Consider the following 15,666-nt stretch of genomic DNA (forward strand, 5'->3'; position numbering starts at 1 on the left):
GGGAGCAGTGGCTTTAAAACCAACCATATCTTCCAGATTGTGTTTAGTTATGCAGTCGTTAAGAGGTAATAAAACAGTTACTACATTGATATTTACCGCTAGCGGTCAGGGCTCATTTGTTTTTTCATCTGTCGCTATAAATGTTAAGTGTGTGGTTGTGCAGTGCATTACAATATATGTGTTTTCGCAAGGGATTTCTGAGCTGAATGATCCTGCCCAGCAGTTGGTAAAGGGAGGTGGTAGCTTTGGTCTTCTTTTCCCCTCTGCTGGGCAGCAGTCCGTTGAAGGCAGCCCCATTAAACCATGCTAGCACTGACCGTTGCTATTATGCTCCAGTGAAAACAGAGGTGATGGCTGAATGAATCTACAACCTAGAAATAATAAATGGACATGGCTTGGTAGGACAGAGCTCCTCAGCCTGGACCTTGGGGCTGGATGATCTTGGTTTTGGCCTCATCTCAGCAACACACCAAGTCATTAAGAAGAACGCTTGGTGCAGGTTTCTGGAACTCAGTTAGAGGAAAAATGTGGACCATCCAACCCTAAGGACTGAGCTGGGAAACACTGCCACAACATGTCGGTTCAGTGGTTGTCAGCTGCAGGAGTGGGGACCCACTGCTCTGGATAGTTTCAAGTATTCCTTGCCTGGAAATGCCAGATTATCAACCATTACATTATCAATCAATTATTATGAGCTGATGGAAATATATCCTCAGAGAGTACTCTTTGTTTATGAGATGTAAATGGAATCAATAAGTTGATCTCTGAGGTACACTTGCTGCAACATAGCTCCAGGATCTCAGGGTGTCTATGAGGAGATTGATGTTTTCTCCCTGTGTCTGTGTGGGTATCCTCCGGGGTGCTCTGGTTCCCTCCCACAGTTTAAAACCACATGTTGATAGGTGGATTGGCTGCGAGTGAAATTGTCCTGAAAATATAACCTTACCTAGGATACCACCCTAGACTTTCCTGATATTATCCTGAATATATATATATATATAAAGCCTACAACATGTCTCTCAAAATATTAACTTTTCAAGAAAAGAGGTAGAGCTACAGAGCTGTTCTAGTCTCCCACACAGTGGACAGTAGTGCATTTGACGTAGGAATACAAAAGAAACAAATGATATGGTAGGGTTTCTTATAGAGTAAAAGTCATTGTTATAGTAACAATTGATTGTTGATTTTTAATGCACTACAGCAAGGCAGAGTAAAGTCTCTGGGCAGAGCAGAGGGTCCTCACGACTGGGGTTATTGAGGACCACCCACCAGCTTGGTGGATGGGATGCATATCATCGTAACTGAAGTGATATAATGTACAATAACATGACATAGGCCAGTGTGCTTTTGGTGCAGTTTGGTGTATGCACCAACAGAAGCAGAAATTAATTACTGCAGACATGGAAGCATAAATCGAATCTGCTAGCATTCCAGACACCAAGTCTGTCCACTGTATATCCGGAATGATGTGCAGTCAGGCAAGGCCACGTCTAAGATTTTGCAGGAACTAAGCATTGCAGGAACTTCTGAGATTTCAAATCCCCACATCGCACACAAATCCCAGGTGGATCAGGGAAGCTTCCCTCCACATCCGTAATCATGGCACTTTATTTGGTCTTAACTGCTGCTCCACCTTTTGCACAAGGGCGCTGTTAACCTGGCAGCAAAGTAACTACAGGATGCACGGGAAGACCAGCCATTACCTCATCTCTACTAAAAGAGAAAATAGCCGTTCTAAACTGCTTCTTCACTAGTTTCAGAGAAAGCTTGATGTTACTCAACATCTTCACCCAGATTCACAGACTTGATGGTCTCTCTCTTGAAGGGATGTGACTCTCAGGACGTGACCCATTAGCCCAAGCACATGCACTTGAAGAACTGCTTTAATCCTTGTCTTGAAAATCTTACATAACTTGCCCACCCTTAACCACATGCTTGTATTGTTTTATTATAATAAGAAGCAGAAATGTCAGTAAAGGTTTGGCCATGCCAACTCATGCCTAAGAACTTTTCACCCCTAAAGTAGGCCATGTTTTATATCCATTTCAATGGTGCACTTCCTTTTTTTTTCCAAAGCACACTTATCCCATCCTTTGTTCGAGTGTTTAATAGTTAATGGCTGAGGCTGGAGTATCCCTGCAGTTACTTCTACTGCCTGGGCTTTTCACAATCACTTTCCTGCTTTTTTACAATGGGCTCTGAACTGTTACGGAATCCCCACTAAAACCCTCCCTTCCTGTAGAAGGCAGAGATCTTGCTTTTTTAATTATTTCTTCACCAACAGCAAGAGTGCCTGGATTCCAATACACTCTGCAGGCACCTCCTCGCTTTGTCCCCTCACCCCTCAATCATCACCACCCCACCATACCCAAACACCAATCCCTCCACCTGCTCAAGGTTGTGAAAGAAGGTGACAGGTTGTGTGAGCTTTCATAATCATCTCCTCTGTTCCAGCTTTGTTGCTTTTTTTTTATTTAATTTTTTTTTCCAGCGATTGGAAGCCCACAATGGCCAACACACAGCCGGTGAGCTGGCTCTAATGAGCCTGTGTTGGGAGACAGCAATGGCTCTTCTGGACCAAGCTGCGAAAGCCAGCTGTGAAAAAGAAGGGAGAAAAAAGAGATGGAGAGAATGAAAAAGCGGAAAAAGAGAGAGAGAAAAAAAAACCTGTTAAGCCACCTGTAACAAAGCGCCATCATGAGTCAGACAGCCCCCTTCTCCGCCACAGCCCCTGGCAGACTGTTGCCATCACTTCCCTCTGATTGGTTTTCTCACTCCAGTCACACCAAACACTTAAAGGATAATTACACTGTTAATCAATGTCTCTCCCCGAGCCAAAACCAAACGCATAGACACAGCGCCTCACTTATCAGTGAGTGGCCACGGCAAACGTAATGAATGTCTAAGCCACTCTGGATGCCCCTAGCGTGTGTGGGAGCAGAAAGACTGACTTTCGCTCCTATTCTGTGAGAAAAAAAAAAAGCCAGGACTGTTTGTGCCATTCCAGATTTGCATTCGCCCAAAACAATAGCATTTAAAACTTTAAAAGGGGATTTAAATGTTTCTGCATTTTTCGTTCTATCTTTACAGTAGTGATGAATGGAACCAGGGCTCATGTACAGCTCTGCTGAGATTAAAAAAAATATTTCTAACAGTGGCTCTAAAACAACCTTGTACAAAGTGGTAGTGGGTTTAATAGTGGTTTTCTTTAGGGCATGGTTTATCGTAAACACATTTCAGGCCAAAATGTATTCTCAAAGCTATCGTGAAAATGTCTCAGGCATTAGGCAATGACCTTTTTTTTTAAATATTTTTTTATATATAATCTTAGAGGCATTCAATTCTATTTCCCATCATTCAGTTCCCATCGCCACCACTGTAAGGAATTCAGATTTAGAAAGTTTCTCACGAACAGGTCATTTTACATTCACCCACACTCAGTAAGGTTGTTTGTATTTTAGTGATGGAATGGTGCAGAAACTCCGGAAAATGGGGAGGATTCTCTTTTAATCCCAACTCAAACTGGTTGATTAGGACATGGTTGTTTGTGTTTGATGATAGAAAAGATCAGTGAAATGTGTGATTTTATTTTTCAATGGTTTTTTTTTGTTTGTTTCAAATGAAATGTACACTTTACTATAATTACAGTATGCATTATTGTATATATATTAGGGGTGCAATTATACACAAACTGTTTATATTCCACGATACGATACATTTTCAATACAACACGAAGAAAGAACATGATTTTAATTTTCCTTTTACTGTTTTGATGTAGAGGTCAAAGAAGCCAATACAAACAAAACCGTACATTTGGAAAGGTGACTGGTACCAGAAAATTTCATAGAAAAATAAAAATATATAAAAAATGCGGATATGGTGCTAACATCATTTCTTTCTAAAAGCAGAGCTTTAAGTTTGTCCCAAACCATCGCCATATCAGTGTGATGGAACAAAACACGTCCTATATCAGTTCAAAAAGTAACCCATCTTTTAGTGTCCAAATACAGGACAGTTGGCAACACAAGTTCTAGTCCAGTCTTGCTCTCTCTGCTAGCCATTTCACATCCAGCTAATCGTCCAACAGGCTTAACAAACCGATAGCACGGCATTGTTTCCCCACTAGCTCTATACACTTCTCGGGCGTCGTCATAGTAACACAACATTCCTATTACACACTGTGCTACTAGATGTCACATGAAACAATAGCACGCCTCAGAACTATGTCCTGCTCTGCAGATGGCTGCAACTCATTAATTAACGCGGGTTGACAAACGGCTCAGAATGGTTTTTAAAATTCACAGGTCGTATCATATCGAAACCCCCGTATCGCAAAAATATAATATTATTATGTGTATTGTGACACCCCTAATGCACACACACACACACACACATACACAATAACACTATAATTATAGATACATATTTAATTGCTGTAACAACAAAACCTTGTATCTCTGAACCTGTTTTTATTGTTTCTCTCTTTTATATTGGGTGACATTTTCAAGTATGTCAAAGGTACCAATAGAGATTCTCTAAAATGGGGAATAAAATATATTTCTATTTACTTCTACTTAACTTTAGAATCTGCCCTTTTGGAGATACAAAGTTGTTGTTTTTTTGTCAGACAGTGACAATGCAATTTAATATTCAAATTTTGATTACCTATTATTACTTCTGAGCTCTCTTCTTTTTTTTTTTTTACAACTCTCCTCAGCCTGAACAAAATATTACTGGTAATTTTTGTTTGCCTGTCAGTCAATAGAGGGTTCCAGCCTTAGATCGGAACGTCCCAAGGTGATCAGACTGTCTGTGTCCTTAAACCAATGCATTTTCCTCTGCTTCTGTAGATCAGCAGGTTGTAATCTTCAGAAACCTGCCTGTTCTTCTGTTAACAGTGTATGCCGATTACTCAAAGCGATATGGGTAGGTCCTGGCACCTTAGCGTAGCTCTGCTGGATAGAAGGTAATAGTGTGCCTGCCAGTGTGTGTTGTTGACAAATGGCCAGGAGTCCTGCTTTATCGCTTTGTAAAGTATGAAGTAGATAAGACTTGAATAACATAAAATAACATAATATAATGTTATTTATGTTATTTCCCACGTGAAGAACTCCTGTAAACCTTGCAGTATTGAAACTCAGTGAACAAGGCATCTTAGCCAAGCTGAAAAACAAATGGTGGTACGATAAGGGTGAATGTGGGACCAAGGACTCTGGAAGTAAGGTCAGTCGCTGCAGGTCTTTTGTACTGATTCCAAAATTGCATTTTGACGTATTGTTCACATGCAAAAGAAAAGAATCCTTTTCCAATAGCTGTATCTCTTCATTTCATTTACTGTGTGATAAAAATTGATTTTTGGGCCACGTTTTTAAGGCATTAACTCCAGTGGCCTAAAGATTTGCACAGTTCCCCATGTGAATTACTATCAGCTAAACTCACTAATATTACTACTGCTGTATTTTTTCTTTGACATAGAAAGAAAGCTTGACACTGCTAAAGATAAATCAGCTTTATCTACATACTATAGTGTGGGGAATTAGTAAAAGTGCAAATAACATATGTGAACAGATATGATTTTTTTTAGTAGTACACCAAGTGTTATTCTTTGCTGATTTCTTCCATTTGACATTCATGACACAACCATTATGCTGCTGTTTCTATTTACCAAACTTTTAATTAAAATTTTGATTTATTAGCGTTCTTACTTATTTGCATGACGTGTGTCTATTAGATTGTTTATCTTCTTGTGTTGTGAACCCGAAAGACAAAATATCTCATTGTGCCAGACTGTTTCAATCTCACTCGGGTTCTTTTCATTTATTTATTTATTTTTATTTTTTTTTGCACTCGAAACAGTGGTGTCACAATGAACCTTTTGTTAGCGCACCACAAGAAGTTAAAGAATATAATAAACCTCTTTGTTAACCCTCTGAGATTAATGCAAGGTAGTCATCCATCAAGGATCAAACCCAGGGCAGTACGGACAGCAGTGCCAACTTTCGAGGCATTCGCAGCTCATAGGGTTAAATTGCAAATGGTATAAACTCTTATGAACAAATTTTTAATGAATAAGTTTGGGAGGTAAGCAGCAGCAGAATGGTTCAAACCAATTCTTAAAATAAGTATTTTTTTATTATTCTTATTTTTTGGTGTAGAAGATATATCAAAATGATCAAGTAGAGGAAGTACTTTTTTAAGAGCCAATGTAGACACTTTTTAAGGGAAGGGTTGAAGTCAGAGGTCGGACCTGTATGTAACTGACCAGCTTCCTCAAGCAGATGAAGAAGCCAATGAGAGTAGCTTAGAATTGTCTAGAACTTGACTATTTCTACATTCACCAGTTCTTTCTACTGTTGCATTGACTTATGGCCTCCTATTGGCAGCTAATCCACCTGCGCCATCTGGGAGGTCCTCAGATGTCCTGGTGGGCGTAGGTGTAGATCCAAGTCAATTTTAGCTCATGTTAGTGAACACTCCTCCACGTACTGGGTCCTTTTAGGAATCCCTTTTGGAGAAGCATCTATGGAGCTTTAACAGTCTCCATCCAAATGCCAGAAATCCTGTTTGGTAGATGTTTATGTAGAGTAGGTTATGCTCTAGGGTCAAGAAAGTTTACTGTTGTTTTATTTGCTGTCAAATGGGCACCAATGCAAACCATACTAACTGTCTCCCTCACTTCTCTTAGGACAAGACAAGCGCTCTGAGCCTGAGCAATGTAGCTGGAGTCTTCTATATTCTGGTTGGCGGGCTGGGTCTGGCCATGATGGTGGCTTTAATAGAGTTCTGTTATAAGTCACGCGCAGAAGCCAAAAGGCTGAAACTCGAAAAGAATGCCCAAAACTTTAAGCCCGCACCGCCAACCAACACTCAGAACTTTGCCACATACCGAGAAGGCTACAATGTGTACGGGACAGAGAGCGTTAAGATCTAGGGGTATGGATCCAACAGTAATTCCTTCATTCTTTCAGTGTCTGTCTTTGTCCTGACTCGATTGTGGATGTTCTGCCTGATCACACTGTAAGTGTCTATGTGCGTCCCATAAAACACGTCATCGTAATGATCCAAATGAACTAAAAACGTTGGTAAATGTCAGAGATCCTCACTGCTTTATTGAGTTATCCATTTTTTAGCATTAAAAGAAGAAACAGGAAAATATATTAATCAGAGAATGATGTGCATGCTCTACACAACTAAATATCATACTAATTGTTCTTAAAAGTATTGTGTTCGCACTTTGACTTTATCAGAGTTCCATTCATCTCAGGAAAACTGATTTCATCGTTTTTTATAAAAAGAAATCTGACGGACAAATATCTCCAAAGTTCAGTTTGAAACGCCAGTTCTGTTGAGGCAAAATTGTTCTGAAAACACCAGCAGAATTCATGTTTGGTGTAAAAATTGTCCTTTATATTTTTTTATCTATATCCTTTCCTCATTAACGGTTCATTGACAGCTACACATTCTTTTAGACTCAGAGTGCTGATATGCCCTCTCAGGGAAGGACAAAAATCTAAAGCAATACTGCAATAGTTTTTGAGGCCTGCCAAATTTTGGACGGTCATTAGGCCTTCCGTTATGTCTATATCTGGTAATAAGCTTTTTTGAACTTCAGTTCTAAAGCCTTGCTAAGTTCACATACTTTCCTTTGCCTATCCTCATCAGTAGCTCCTAAGAAATTCATAATGTGTATTTAATGGCAGCAATGCCTGGGAGTCAAATAAATGAAGTGTTTCTGACTTCACTGTGCAGCATTATATATACATAGGTTGATTTTCAAAGAATTCCCAATCCTCTTTACATTGCCGTTCCGTTTTGGCTGAGCTGCTCGTCAACCCGGCAGCTGTTTTCAAACCATTGCATCAGAAATTGCACCATGTCATGGAAACACATTCACTTAATGGTGTTTGTATTCTGAGAAGGAGCCGTGCAAATCCATAACCGAACACTTGCACAAGAGTTGCAGGGGTGTGAGATGGCCCAATATAATATTTGAGTAGGACTGACCAACTGCCAAAAATACAATTAAAATATTTTACACTGACTCTCACGGCTGAACTTTAAGAACACAGATAATCCTGGTTTTTAAAGGTGGGCTAAAATAACAGGTAGGTTTTACACAACATGACTCAGACGTTTTGCCATGAGGCTTCATAGACAAACTGCACATGTTTTAACTCCTGTTTCTGAAATTCACACAACCCATTGTTCATGTCTGTATTTGTTTATTGTATCACTGTTCCCCGTGTTGTGTTTGTTGTTTTGATTTCCATGGGAATAGCTGAATAATGCAGTGTTAATGAACTCTAAAATTCAGACAATAGACAGAGCTGATAGATCATGATAATAACTGACACCCATTAGACAATAATACTCTTCAAAATAAAGGTCCCAAAAGGTGCGTTTGAAGTGGTGGCATAGCAACAGTGCTGTTTAAACACCTGAATCTGCTGCAGACTGCCAAGTTAAGAGAGTGTGTTTGGAGAGAACATTTTAGGATCATAAATGAAGAGCCCTTCTACAGAAGAACCCCTTTTGGTTCCCTAAGAACCTCTCAGTGAATAGTAATAAACAAGTAAATAAATAGTAAATAAAAAAGTAATAGTAATAAACGTTCTGGTATTTTTTATATAGTAAATGTATATAGTCAAAGAGAACTGTGTTTGACCACACACTTTTGAAAATAAAGGTGCTGCAAATGGTTCTTTGTGCAAAATGCCATAGGGGAACCAATTTTGGTTCCATAAAGAACCATATTTGCTAACACCTTTTAAATTGGTAAAGAACCATTATATTAGGTGAAGGTTCTTATATATTTAAAATCTTCTTCACATTCAGTCTCTTTAACAAACGTCGTTCTTCATGAAACCAGAAGCGGTTCCTCTATGGCATTGTTCAAAAACCCTTTGTAGCACTTTTATTTTTAAGAATGCAGTTGCTCCAGATGTAGCTAATAGACCCAAGTACACTGTAATGCACTTCTTGAAACAGCCAAAAGGAAATTGTCCAATCAAGATTTATGTGCCATGGTATCTTATAATAATAATAATAATAATAATAATAATAATATTTTATTAAGCACTTTTCAAAATCCAAAAACACTGACATTATTAGGACAGAGAACAAAGAACATAAAAAGACAAACTGAGTCAAACAACAATACAAATAGTACAAGCCAGTTCACACACACACAAACAAATAAATAAAGCGTACAGAGGCCAGTGAGCAGCACCAAGCCACAAGTTTAAAATGGGTCCCAAGCACAAGTGCAGGCAAATATACGTAAGCAAACTATCTCTTTGGATAGACCTTTAGGAGCTGAACTGATGGCATTGTAATATATATACAGTACTGTGTAGAAGTCTTAGGCATCTAAGATAATGATATATATTTAAACTAATACCTTCTCAGTGAGTGTGGTGCTTGTATAAAGTCATATATAATCACAGTAAATACAAAATATAATAATATAAAATAAATAAGATATATATATTTTTTCTATAAAGTAGTAGGTGAGAGTAGTAGGTGAAGAACAATGTTTTGTTCAGATTCTCCTTGATTTGCATGAATTTGTTAAATCAACAGCACAATTAACCACTAAAACTAGGTGTTGGATGATAACCTCAAATAATACGAACTCCACGAGGAGAGATTTGGAAAAAAGTAAAACCAACACATTCACACACAGTTTCACACTGGAATAATGTTATTTGGTTTTATTCTAATGTTGGGGGTTATTTGTTGTTTGTTTGTTTGTTTGTTTTTAACAAATAAACACGTACTGCTCCGACAAATAGCTTTTAAAATCTCATAACCCCTGGGGTCTAAAACATTTGCTCAATACTGTATCTATAAAGAAGATATAAATCACATCTAACTGTGGATAATATATGGGCTCTTATATATATATGAGCCATAGGAGATTAAGAAAAAAATAACAGTCCCCTAATGCTTTCTCTCTGTTTCAGCGCAGGTGTGATGAATTACCTGAGATGATTGTGACAAGAAAACCTTAAAAGCGATGGCTGGATCTTTAGGAGGTACCACCCTCTCCACACCTCCCCCCTGCCCACTCCATACACATCCACCATCCTGACCGCCGGACAAGGCCTGGTTAGCCGAGCGAGAGAGAGAAAGAGAAAGAGAGAGAGAGAGAGAGAGAGAGAGAGAGAGAGAGGGAGAGAGGAGTGGACTTGTCATTGGGAAGAATCTGGAAGCGTTTCCTTCAGTGCCTTACGGAACATTCACTCGAATGCAAGCTCGCCACAGTGACATCTCCATCTCTCCAATCACCCGCAAGATGAGAACGAACGCCATTGTCATCTGTGAATAAACTCTTGAACTATGTTAGCTCCATGGAAACCGAGAAACAAAGCCATCAACTTGCGATCTTAGCACATTTGGGAAGAGCCAGACTGACTTATACACTGTTCCGGAGACAGCAGGTTATTTGTGGTTATTTGAACGCTGCTGGACTTGATCGTCAAGCAAAATCTACGGGAAAAAAAAGAAAAATAAATAAATAAATAAATAAAATAAATCAACGCTTATACTCCATTAACTGTAAATTTGCTTTTCACAATCACAGCCATTGATCCAAGCATTAATTTATCAAATTTTAAATTCTTTCTACTAGAGATCATTTAACGTGAGAGACTCAGATTATATGCTGTTACTTGAGTAGTGTCATTGTTTATTTTTTTAAATTTCCATTTTCTGTTTGGTGCTGTGGATTTCTCTGAAATCTGGCAACAGGTTATATGTCAGCCCATTAAGGCACTAGTTATATACTCCATTTGGCAGTTGGTATCTGAAAAAAATGCACACCTTTATTGATATGACCAAAAATGTATAAAAAAAAAAAAAAAAAAAAAAAAAAAAAAAAGTATTTCAATGTGAGCACTTAACAAGCGTTAAGCTGCAATCAGTTTCAGACATTACACAAATTCACATATACACGAGCTAGTTCAGACTTTAAATCGTATCTACAGTATTTGCATTCGTTTATTGGGTTTTGTTTTGTAGTTTTTCTGTACAAGAATTTCAAACTATGGTACATGAAAATGGATCATCTAAATGTAGATAGACCTGCAATCCATAAAAAAAAAGGATATGGCTGTTTAAAAATGTAGTTTTTGCAATTATTTCCCAGTACATTGCACATTGAAATAAAAATGCTTTGGTTTCTAGTTTCATTTTACAATGAGCATTTTAGTGTTGGATGAAATACTTAGTAATAAAATAGCATTAATAATGGAAAACTTCAATTAGATTTATAAAAGGTGATAACAGGGGTCGTCTTAAAAGCTTAGCACATTTTACATTTTGCTGTTACACTTTCTGTTCACTTCGACGAGTGAAAAAAAAGAGAAAAAGAAAACTGTGATTCCATAGGATTTAGGAACGCTCAATCCTGGAACTGTGGAAAGATAGTTTTATATAGAAAATCATTAAAAAAGTAGGAAACTAACTACTATGAAGAAATGTACATTTGTTTAAATGAGATTTCTAGCAGGATTCACAACTGAGTGACTGAATACCCTTTTTTTTTTCTTTACTTTTTGAATCTGCATGAGAAAAATCTGTGATTGCCTACTGAGCCCTGCAACTGACATCCAATCCTAGAAGAGCAGAAAAGTCAATCTTGAATTTCTACATAATTTTACCCTTTCTTCCTGTTTCTGCACCTCAGCCCAGAGAACCTTACCAGGCGTCTAGTGATAAAGAAAGAACTGCATGCGTGCATATAATTTACTGAAACCTCATTAGCGAGGCCTTGTACAAAGAATTTTAATACATTTTGTAAATAAAACCTGTATAGAAAACACTGAACTGCTGGCTTCTTATTATGGGCTTCGTTTACTTGAAAAAACATCCATTTGTTTACATTTATACCCAGCATTTGCAGACTATTGACAACCTAAGGCCACTCATGGACCTAGCTTGTAGCTTGCTCCCCAGGGGTTCGCTTGTAGTTTTACGTGAACGGCGATGTTTCGTACCAGTGACCTGAGTCCCCTCATCTCCCCCAGCCTTTCAACAGAGCGTCCACTTCTTTGGGAAGGCATTTCGCAAGATAATGGAGTGGGAATGTGTGGGTATTTGAGACTTTTCAATCAAAAGAATATTTGTAAGGTCATGCAAAGGAAAATATACAGTCCTTAACATGTTGAAACACACTGAGAAAAGAAAGATTTACCTCAGCATTGATTTCAAAGACGTCTACAAAAAAGGACTTAAAAAAAGAAAAAGAGAAAAATCAGACCCGCATATTAAGCTTCTGCAATGCATTTGACCAATCGCAGGCTGCACCATCTGTAGTACTAGATGCCCTGACTACGGTTTGTGCAAATCTATTCACACTGTGAAATGGTGAGATCATACCACGTTCTAATGGAAGCCAGCTCAGACTGCAGTGTGACAAAAATAAATGCCTTCTAAGATTAATAGAAGGCTACTTCAGTTTGAAAAAATAAAGCAAGGCTAAGGTGAGATGGGGATATATGGGGAGTTAGATTAAACTTGATTTGGGCTATTAATATTGGAAAAGGCCATTTTTGGCCTAAATGACATCTGCAGTAGATTTTCATTAGGTATTTGTGTGTATATTTCCTGTGTATTTTTAAAATAATTCTGAATGATACCAACATAATCTGGATTATTAGACTTAACAGGTTGCTGTTTAACCTACTGTGTGCATTATGAATATTCATTTAAAAGAAACCTCAGATAAAGATAGAAAAGTCCTTTGTTGCAGTTGACTTTAAGAGCAGCCATCTTGACTCGGCCACACTTACTAGCTGCAGTAGCCATTGAGGGCACCTTCCAGAATTTTCTGTGTAGGAACTCTGAATTAATGAGCATTGTTTCCCCTCGGGATTTAGATTTACAAACTCTAGTTAAACGCAGGGCAATTCTTTCTAAGAGATTCATTCACCACGGTGTAATAGAGAAGGACTTTTGATGCTGATCTATGGATGAGATATTTATCTACTGCAAGTTCTTCATGAATCAACAGACTACTAAACATCAAAACCCCAAGTGAGGCACAGCGTGTGAAAAAATTATGAATTACATTGTCATTAAACAGAGAGAGAAAAACGTAATGTTTATTTATGGAGTCATTCAAAGATGCCTACAAGACAATTTAAACAGAGAAACAATACAAACCTGGTTGTACAAATAGTAATCTGTTAGGAGCACAGAATCACCACACTTACACAGAACTGTAGATGATGTCGGGATATTTTTATGCTGGGATGCTAATAAATGCCCATTACACACAAGGCATCCATTACAGGAGAGATACTCTTCCTGATAGCTGTAATAGATTAACATGAACCGCACTCTCTGAGCAGTGACAAAATAATTTTACACTGTCAAGAGCTACAACTGTTATCAAGAGATAACGCACTGAAATATTAAAAATAATGTTTATTTACAACGCACTGTCCAAATGTTAGAGACCAATCGTCATTTATTTAGAGGGGACATACACAGATGAACCAACAAAACAATAACTTACTGTCCATTCTCTCAAATTCTTGCATTTTGTCATTCTACAATTACAGACAGTAGTCCATCTATTGTTCTGCATAAATTGTTAACCACTGTACTTCCATAGTCAGGACCAACACAGAGAAGGTAGGATTGGCTGGTGGTTCACCCAGACAGCGAGCGTATATCGGTACACTGGCATAAAAAGGCTGGCACACCACTGACTGTAGACCACTGCTGGTCCACCACCGGACCACTCAGATTACTGTCCTGTACAGGATATAACTCATTTATAATCTCCTCAAACAGATTTTACACTCACAGAGACTTTTATTCTGGAAAACAAACTAATACAAATATCACCAACAACTATGAGAGCTATAATAATGAATATAAGCCTGATATAAAATTATTAAATGTTAAAAATGTAGACACTGTGCTTGATTAAAATGATTTACTAATCTTATTTATAAAGAATAACAAAACATTTAATGAAGGAAAAAAATGTACAGGCATTTTGTCTAAAATGCTGTTTAATCACCAGTGGTCCGCCCAGAAAACGCTGTGCAAAACACTAGTGGGCCTCCAACTTTACCCTCAGTGGGACAACAGTGGTCCGCCGTCTCCAGGGTTGCAGTAGATGTTGTGCATCTGATTCTAAATAGTAATAAATATGAGGGTGTCCTAAGTTTCCTCACAAGAAATGTGTATTTTTGTTCATTACATTTCACCGCTTACATTTTTAAAGAAATTTATTCCGTTTTATTTGTTGATTTATAAACACTCCATCTCTCAGTGCTGTTCAAATGAAGCTCAAATGTCCACATGTTTAAAAATGTTCAAAAAGACAAAGGTTTTCATGACTGTATATATATACTGATCAAACATAACATTACTTATTTATACACTCACTGTCCATTCTCTCAGCTCCACTGACCACGCAGGAAGAGTTTGTTGGTCTACAATTACAAACTGAAGTCCATCTGTTGCTCTACATTCTTCCTTTGCCCCCTTTCACCCTGTTCTTCAATGGTCAAGAACCCAACAGGACCATCACTATGATTTGGGTAGTGGATTATTCTCAGTGTTGCAGTAACAGGGATGTAGTGGTGGTGGGGTAATGTGTGTTGCTCTGGGCAGTGGATCAGACACAGCAGTACTGCTGAAGTTTGTAAGCAGTGTCCACTCGTTGTGAAACCTGGTAGACACACCTATCTTGTTCCACATTGTAGATGTAAAGTCAGAGACAGTAGCTCATCTGTTGTGGCAAAGTTTGTGTTGGTCATCCTCGAGTCCTTCATCAGTGGACACACACAGGATGCTGTTTGCTGGATATTTTTGATTGGAAGACTAATTTCAGTCCAGCAGTGACACTGAGGTTTTTAAAAACTTGAGCAGCCCTGCTGTGCCTGGACCAATCGTATCAGTGCAACACCACGGCCATGTCAGTATCACTACCAACCTGGTCTCACACCTATTCGTGATGCAGTCACATATATAGAGGACTGCAATTCGTGACATAGTCGCATATTTTCAACATTTTATGTGAAAATATCATGATCATAAGTGAATGGATAGTTACCATACAACCGTCATATCCGTGTGCCATGTTACGTGACAATAACATGAAAACTCCTCCTTATTAAGACGTCATTACCATCCGTTAATACCACGGTCTTATTTTTATTTACGGAAAATATAACCTTACTAATTCATTATTTGTCTGTCTTTTTGAACATTTTTAAACATATGGACATTTGAGCTTCATTTGAACAGCACTGAGAGATGGAGCGTATATAAATCAACAAATAAAACTGAATAAATTACTTATAAATATAAGTGGTGAATTGTAATGAACAAAAATACACATTTGTTGTGAGGAAACTTAGGACACCCCCATATTTATTACTATTTTCATTGCTAAATTTAGAATCAGATGCACAACATCTACTGAAACCCTGATAGCAAGGAGACGGCGGACCACTGTTGTCCCACTGAGGGTAAAGTTGGAGGCCCACTAGTGTTTTGCACAGCGTTTTCTGGGCGGACCACTGCTGATTAAACAGCATTTTAGACAAAATGCCACATCTTAGCACCTTTTCATTCACAGTCCAAATTACATTTTTTTCCTTCATTAGGTTTTTTGTTATTCTTTATAAATAAGATTAGTAA

General features: G+C 38.1%; 1 protein-coding gene across 6 annotated transcripts in view; it reads left to right on the forward strand.

The window, feature by feature from the left end:
- The window catches only part of gria3b (glutamate receptor, ionotropic, AMPA 3b), a 203,992-nt gene extending 192,179 nt beyond the window's left edge, over window positions 1–11,813 (forward strand). The window contains exons 14-16 of one of the 6 annotated variants that reach the window (XM_066649520.1): window positions 5,109–5,223; window positions 6,686–6,933; window positions 9,966–11,813. In XM_066649520.1, the coding sequence (XP_066505617.1) occupies window positions 5,109–5,223; window positions 6,686–6,931 (361 nt within the window). In that variant the 3' untranslated portion in view covers window positions 6,932–6,933; window positions 9,966–11,813. Of the gene's footprint in view, window positions 1–5,108; window positions 6,934–9,965 lie in introns of those variants that run through there. The other 5 variants (XR_010795961.1, XM_066649518.1, XM_066649519.1 and 2 more) reach the window with 5 other exon arrangements.
- Window positions 11,814–15,666: the final 3,853 nt, after the last annotated feature.

The sequence above is a fragment of the Hoplias malabaricus genome, chromosome 17 (genome assembly GCF_029633855.1).
Source record: "Hoplias malabaricus isolate fHopMal1 chromosome 17, fHopMal1.hap1, whole genome shotgun sequence".
Lineage (NCBI taxonomy): Eukaryota > Metazoa > Chordata > Actinopteri > Characiformes > Erythrinidae > Hoplias > Hoplias malabaricus.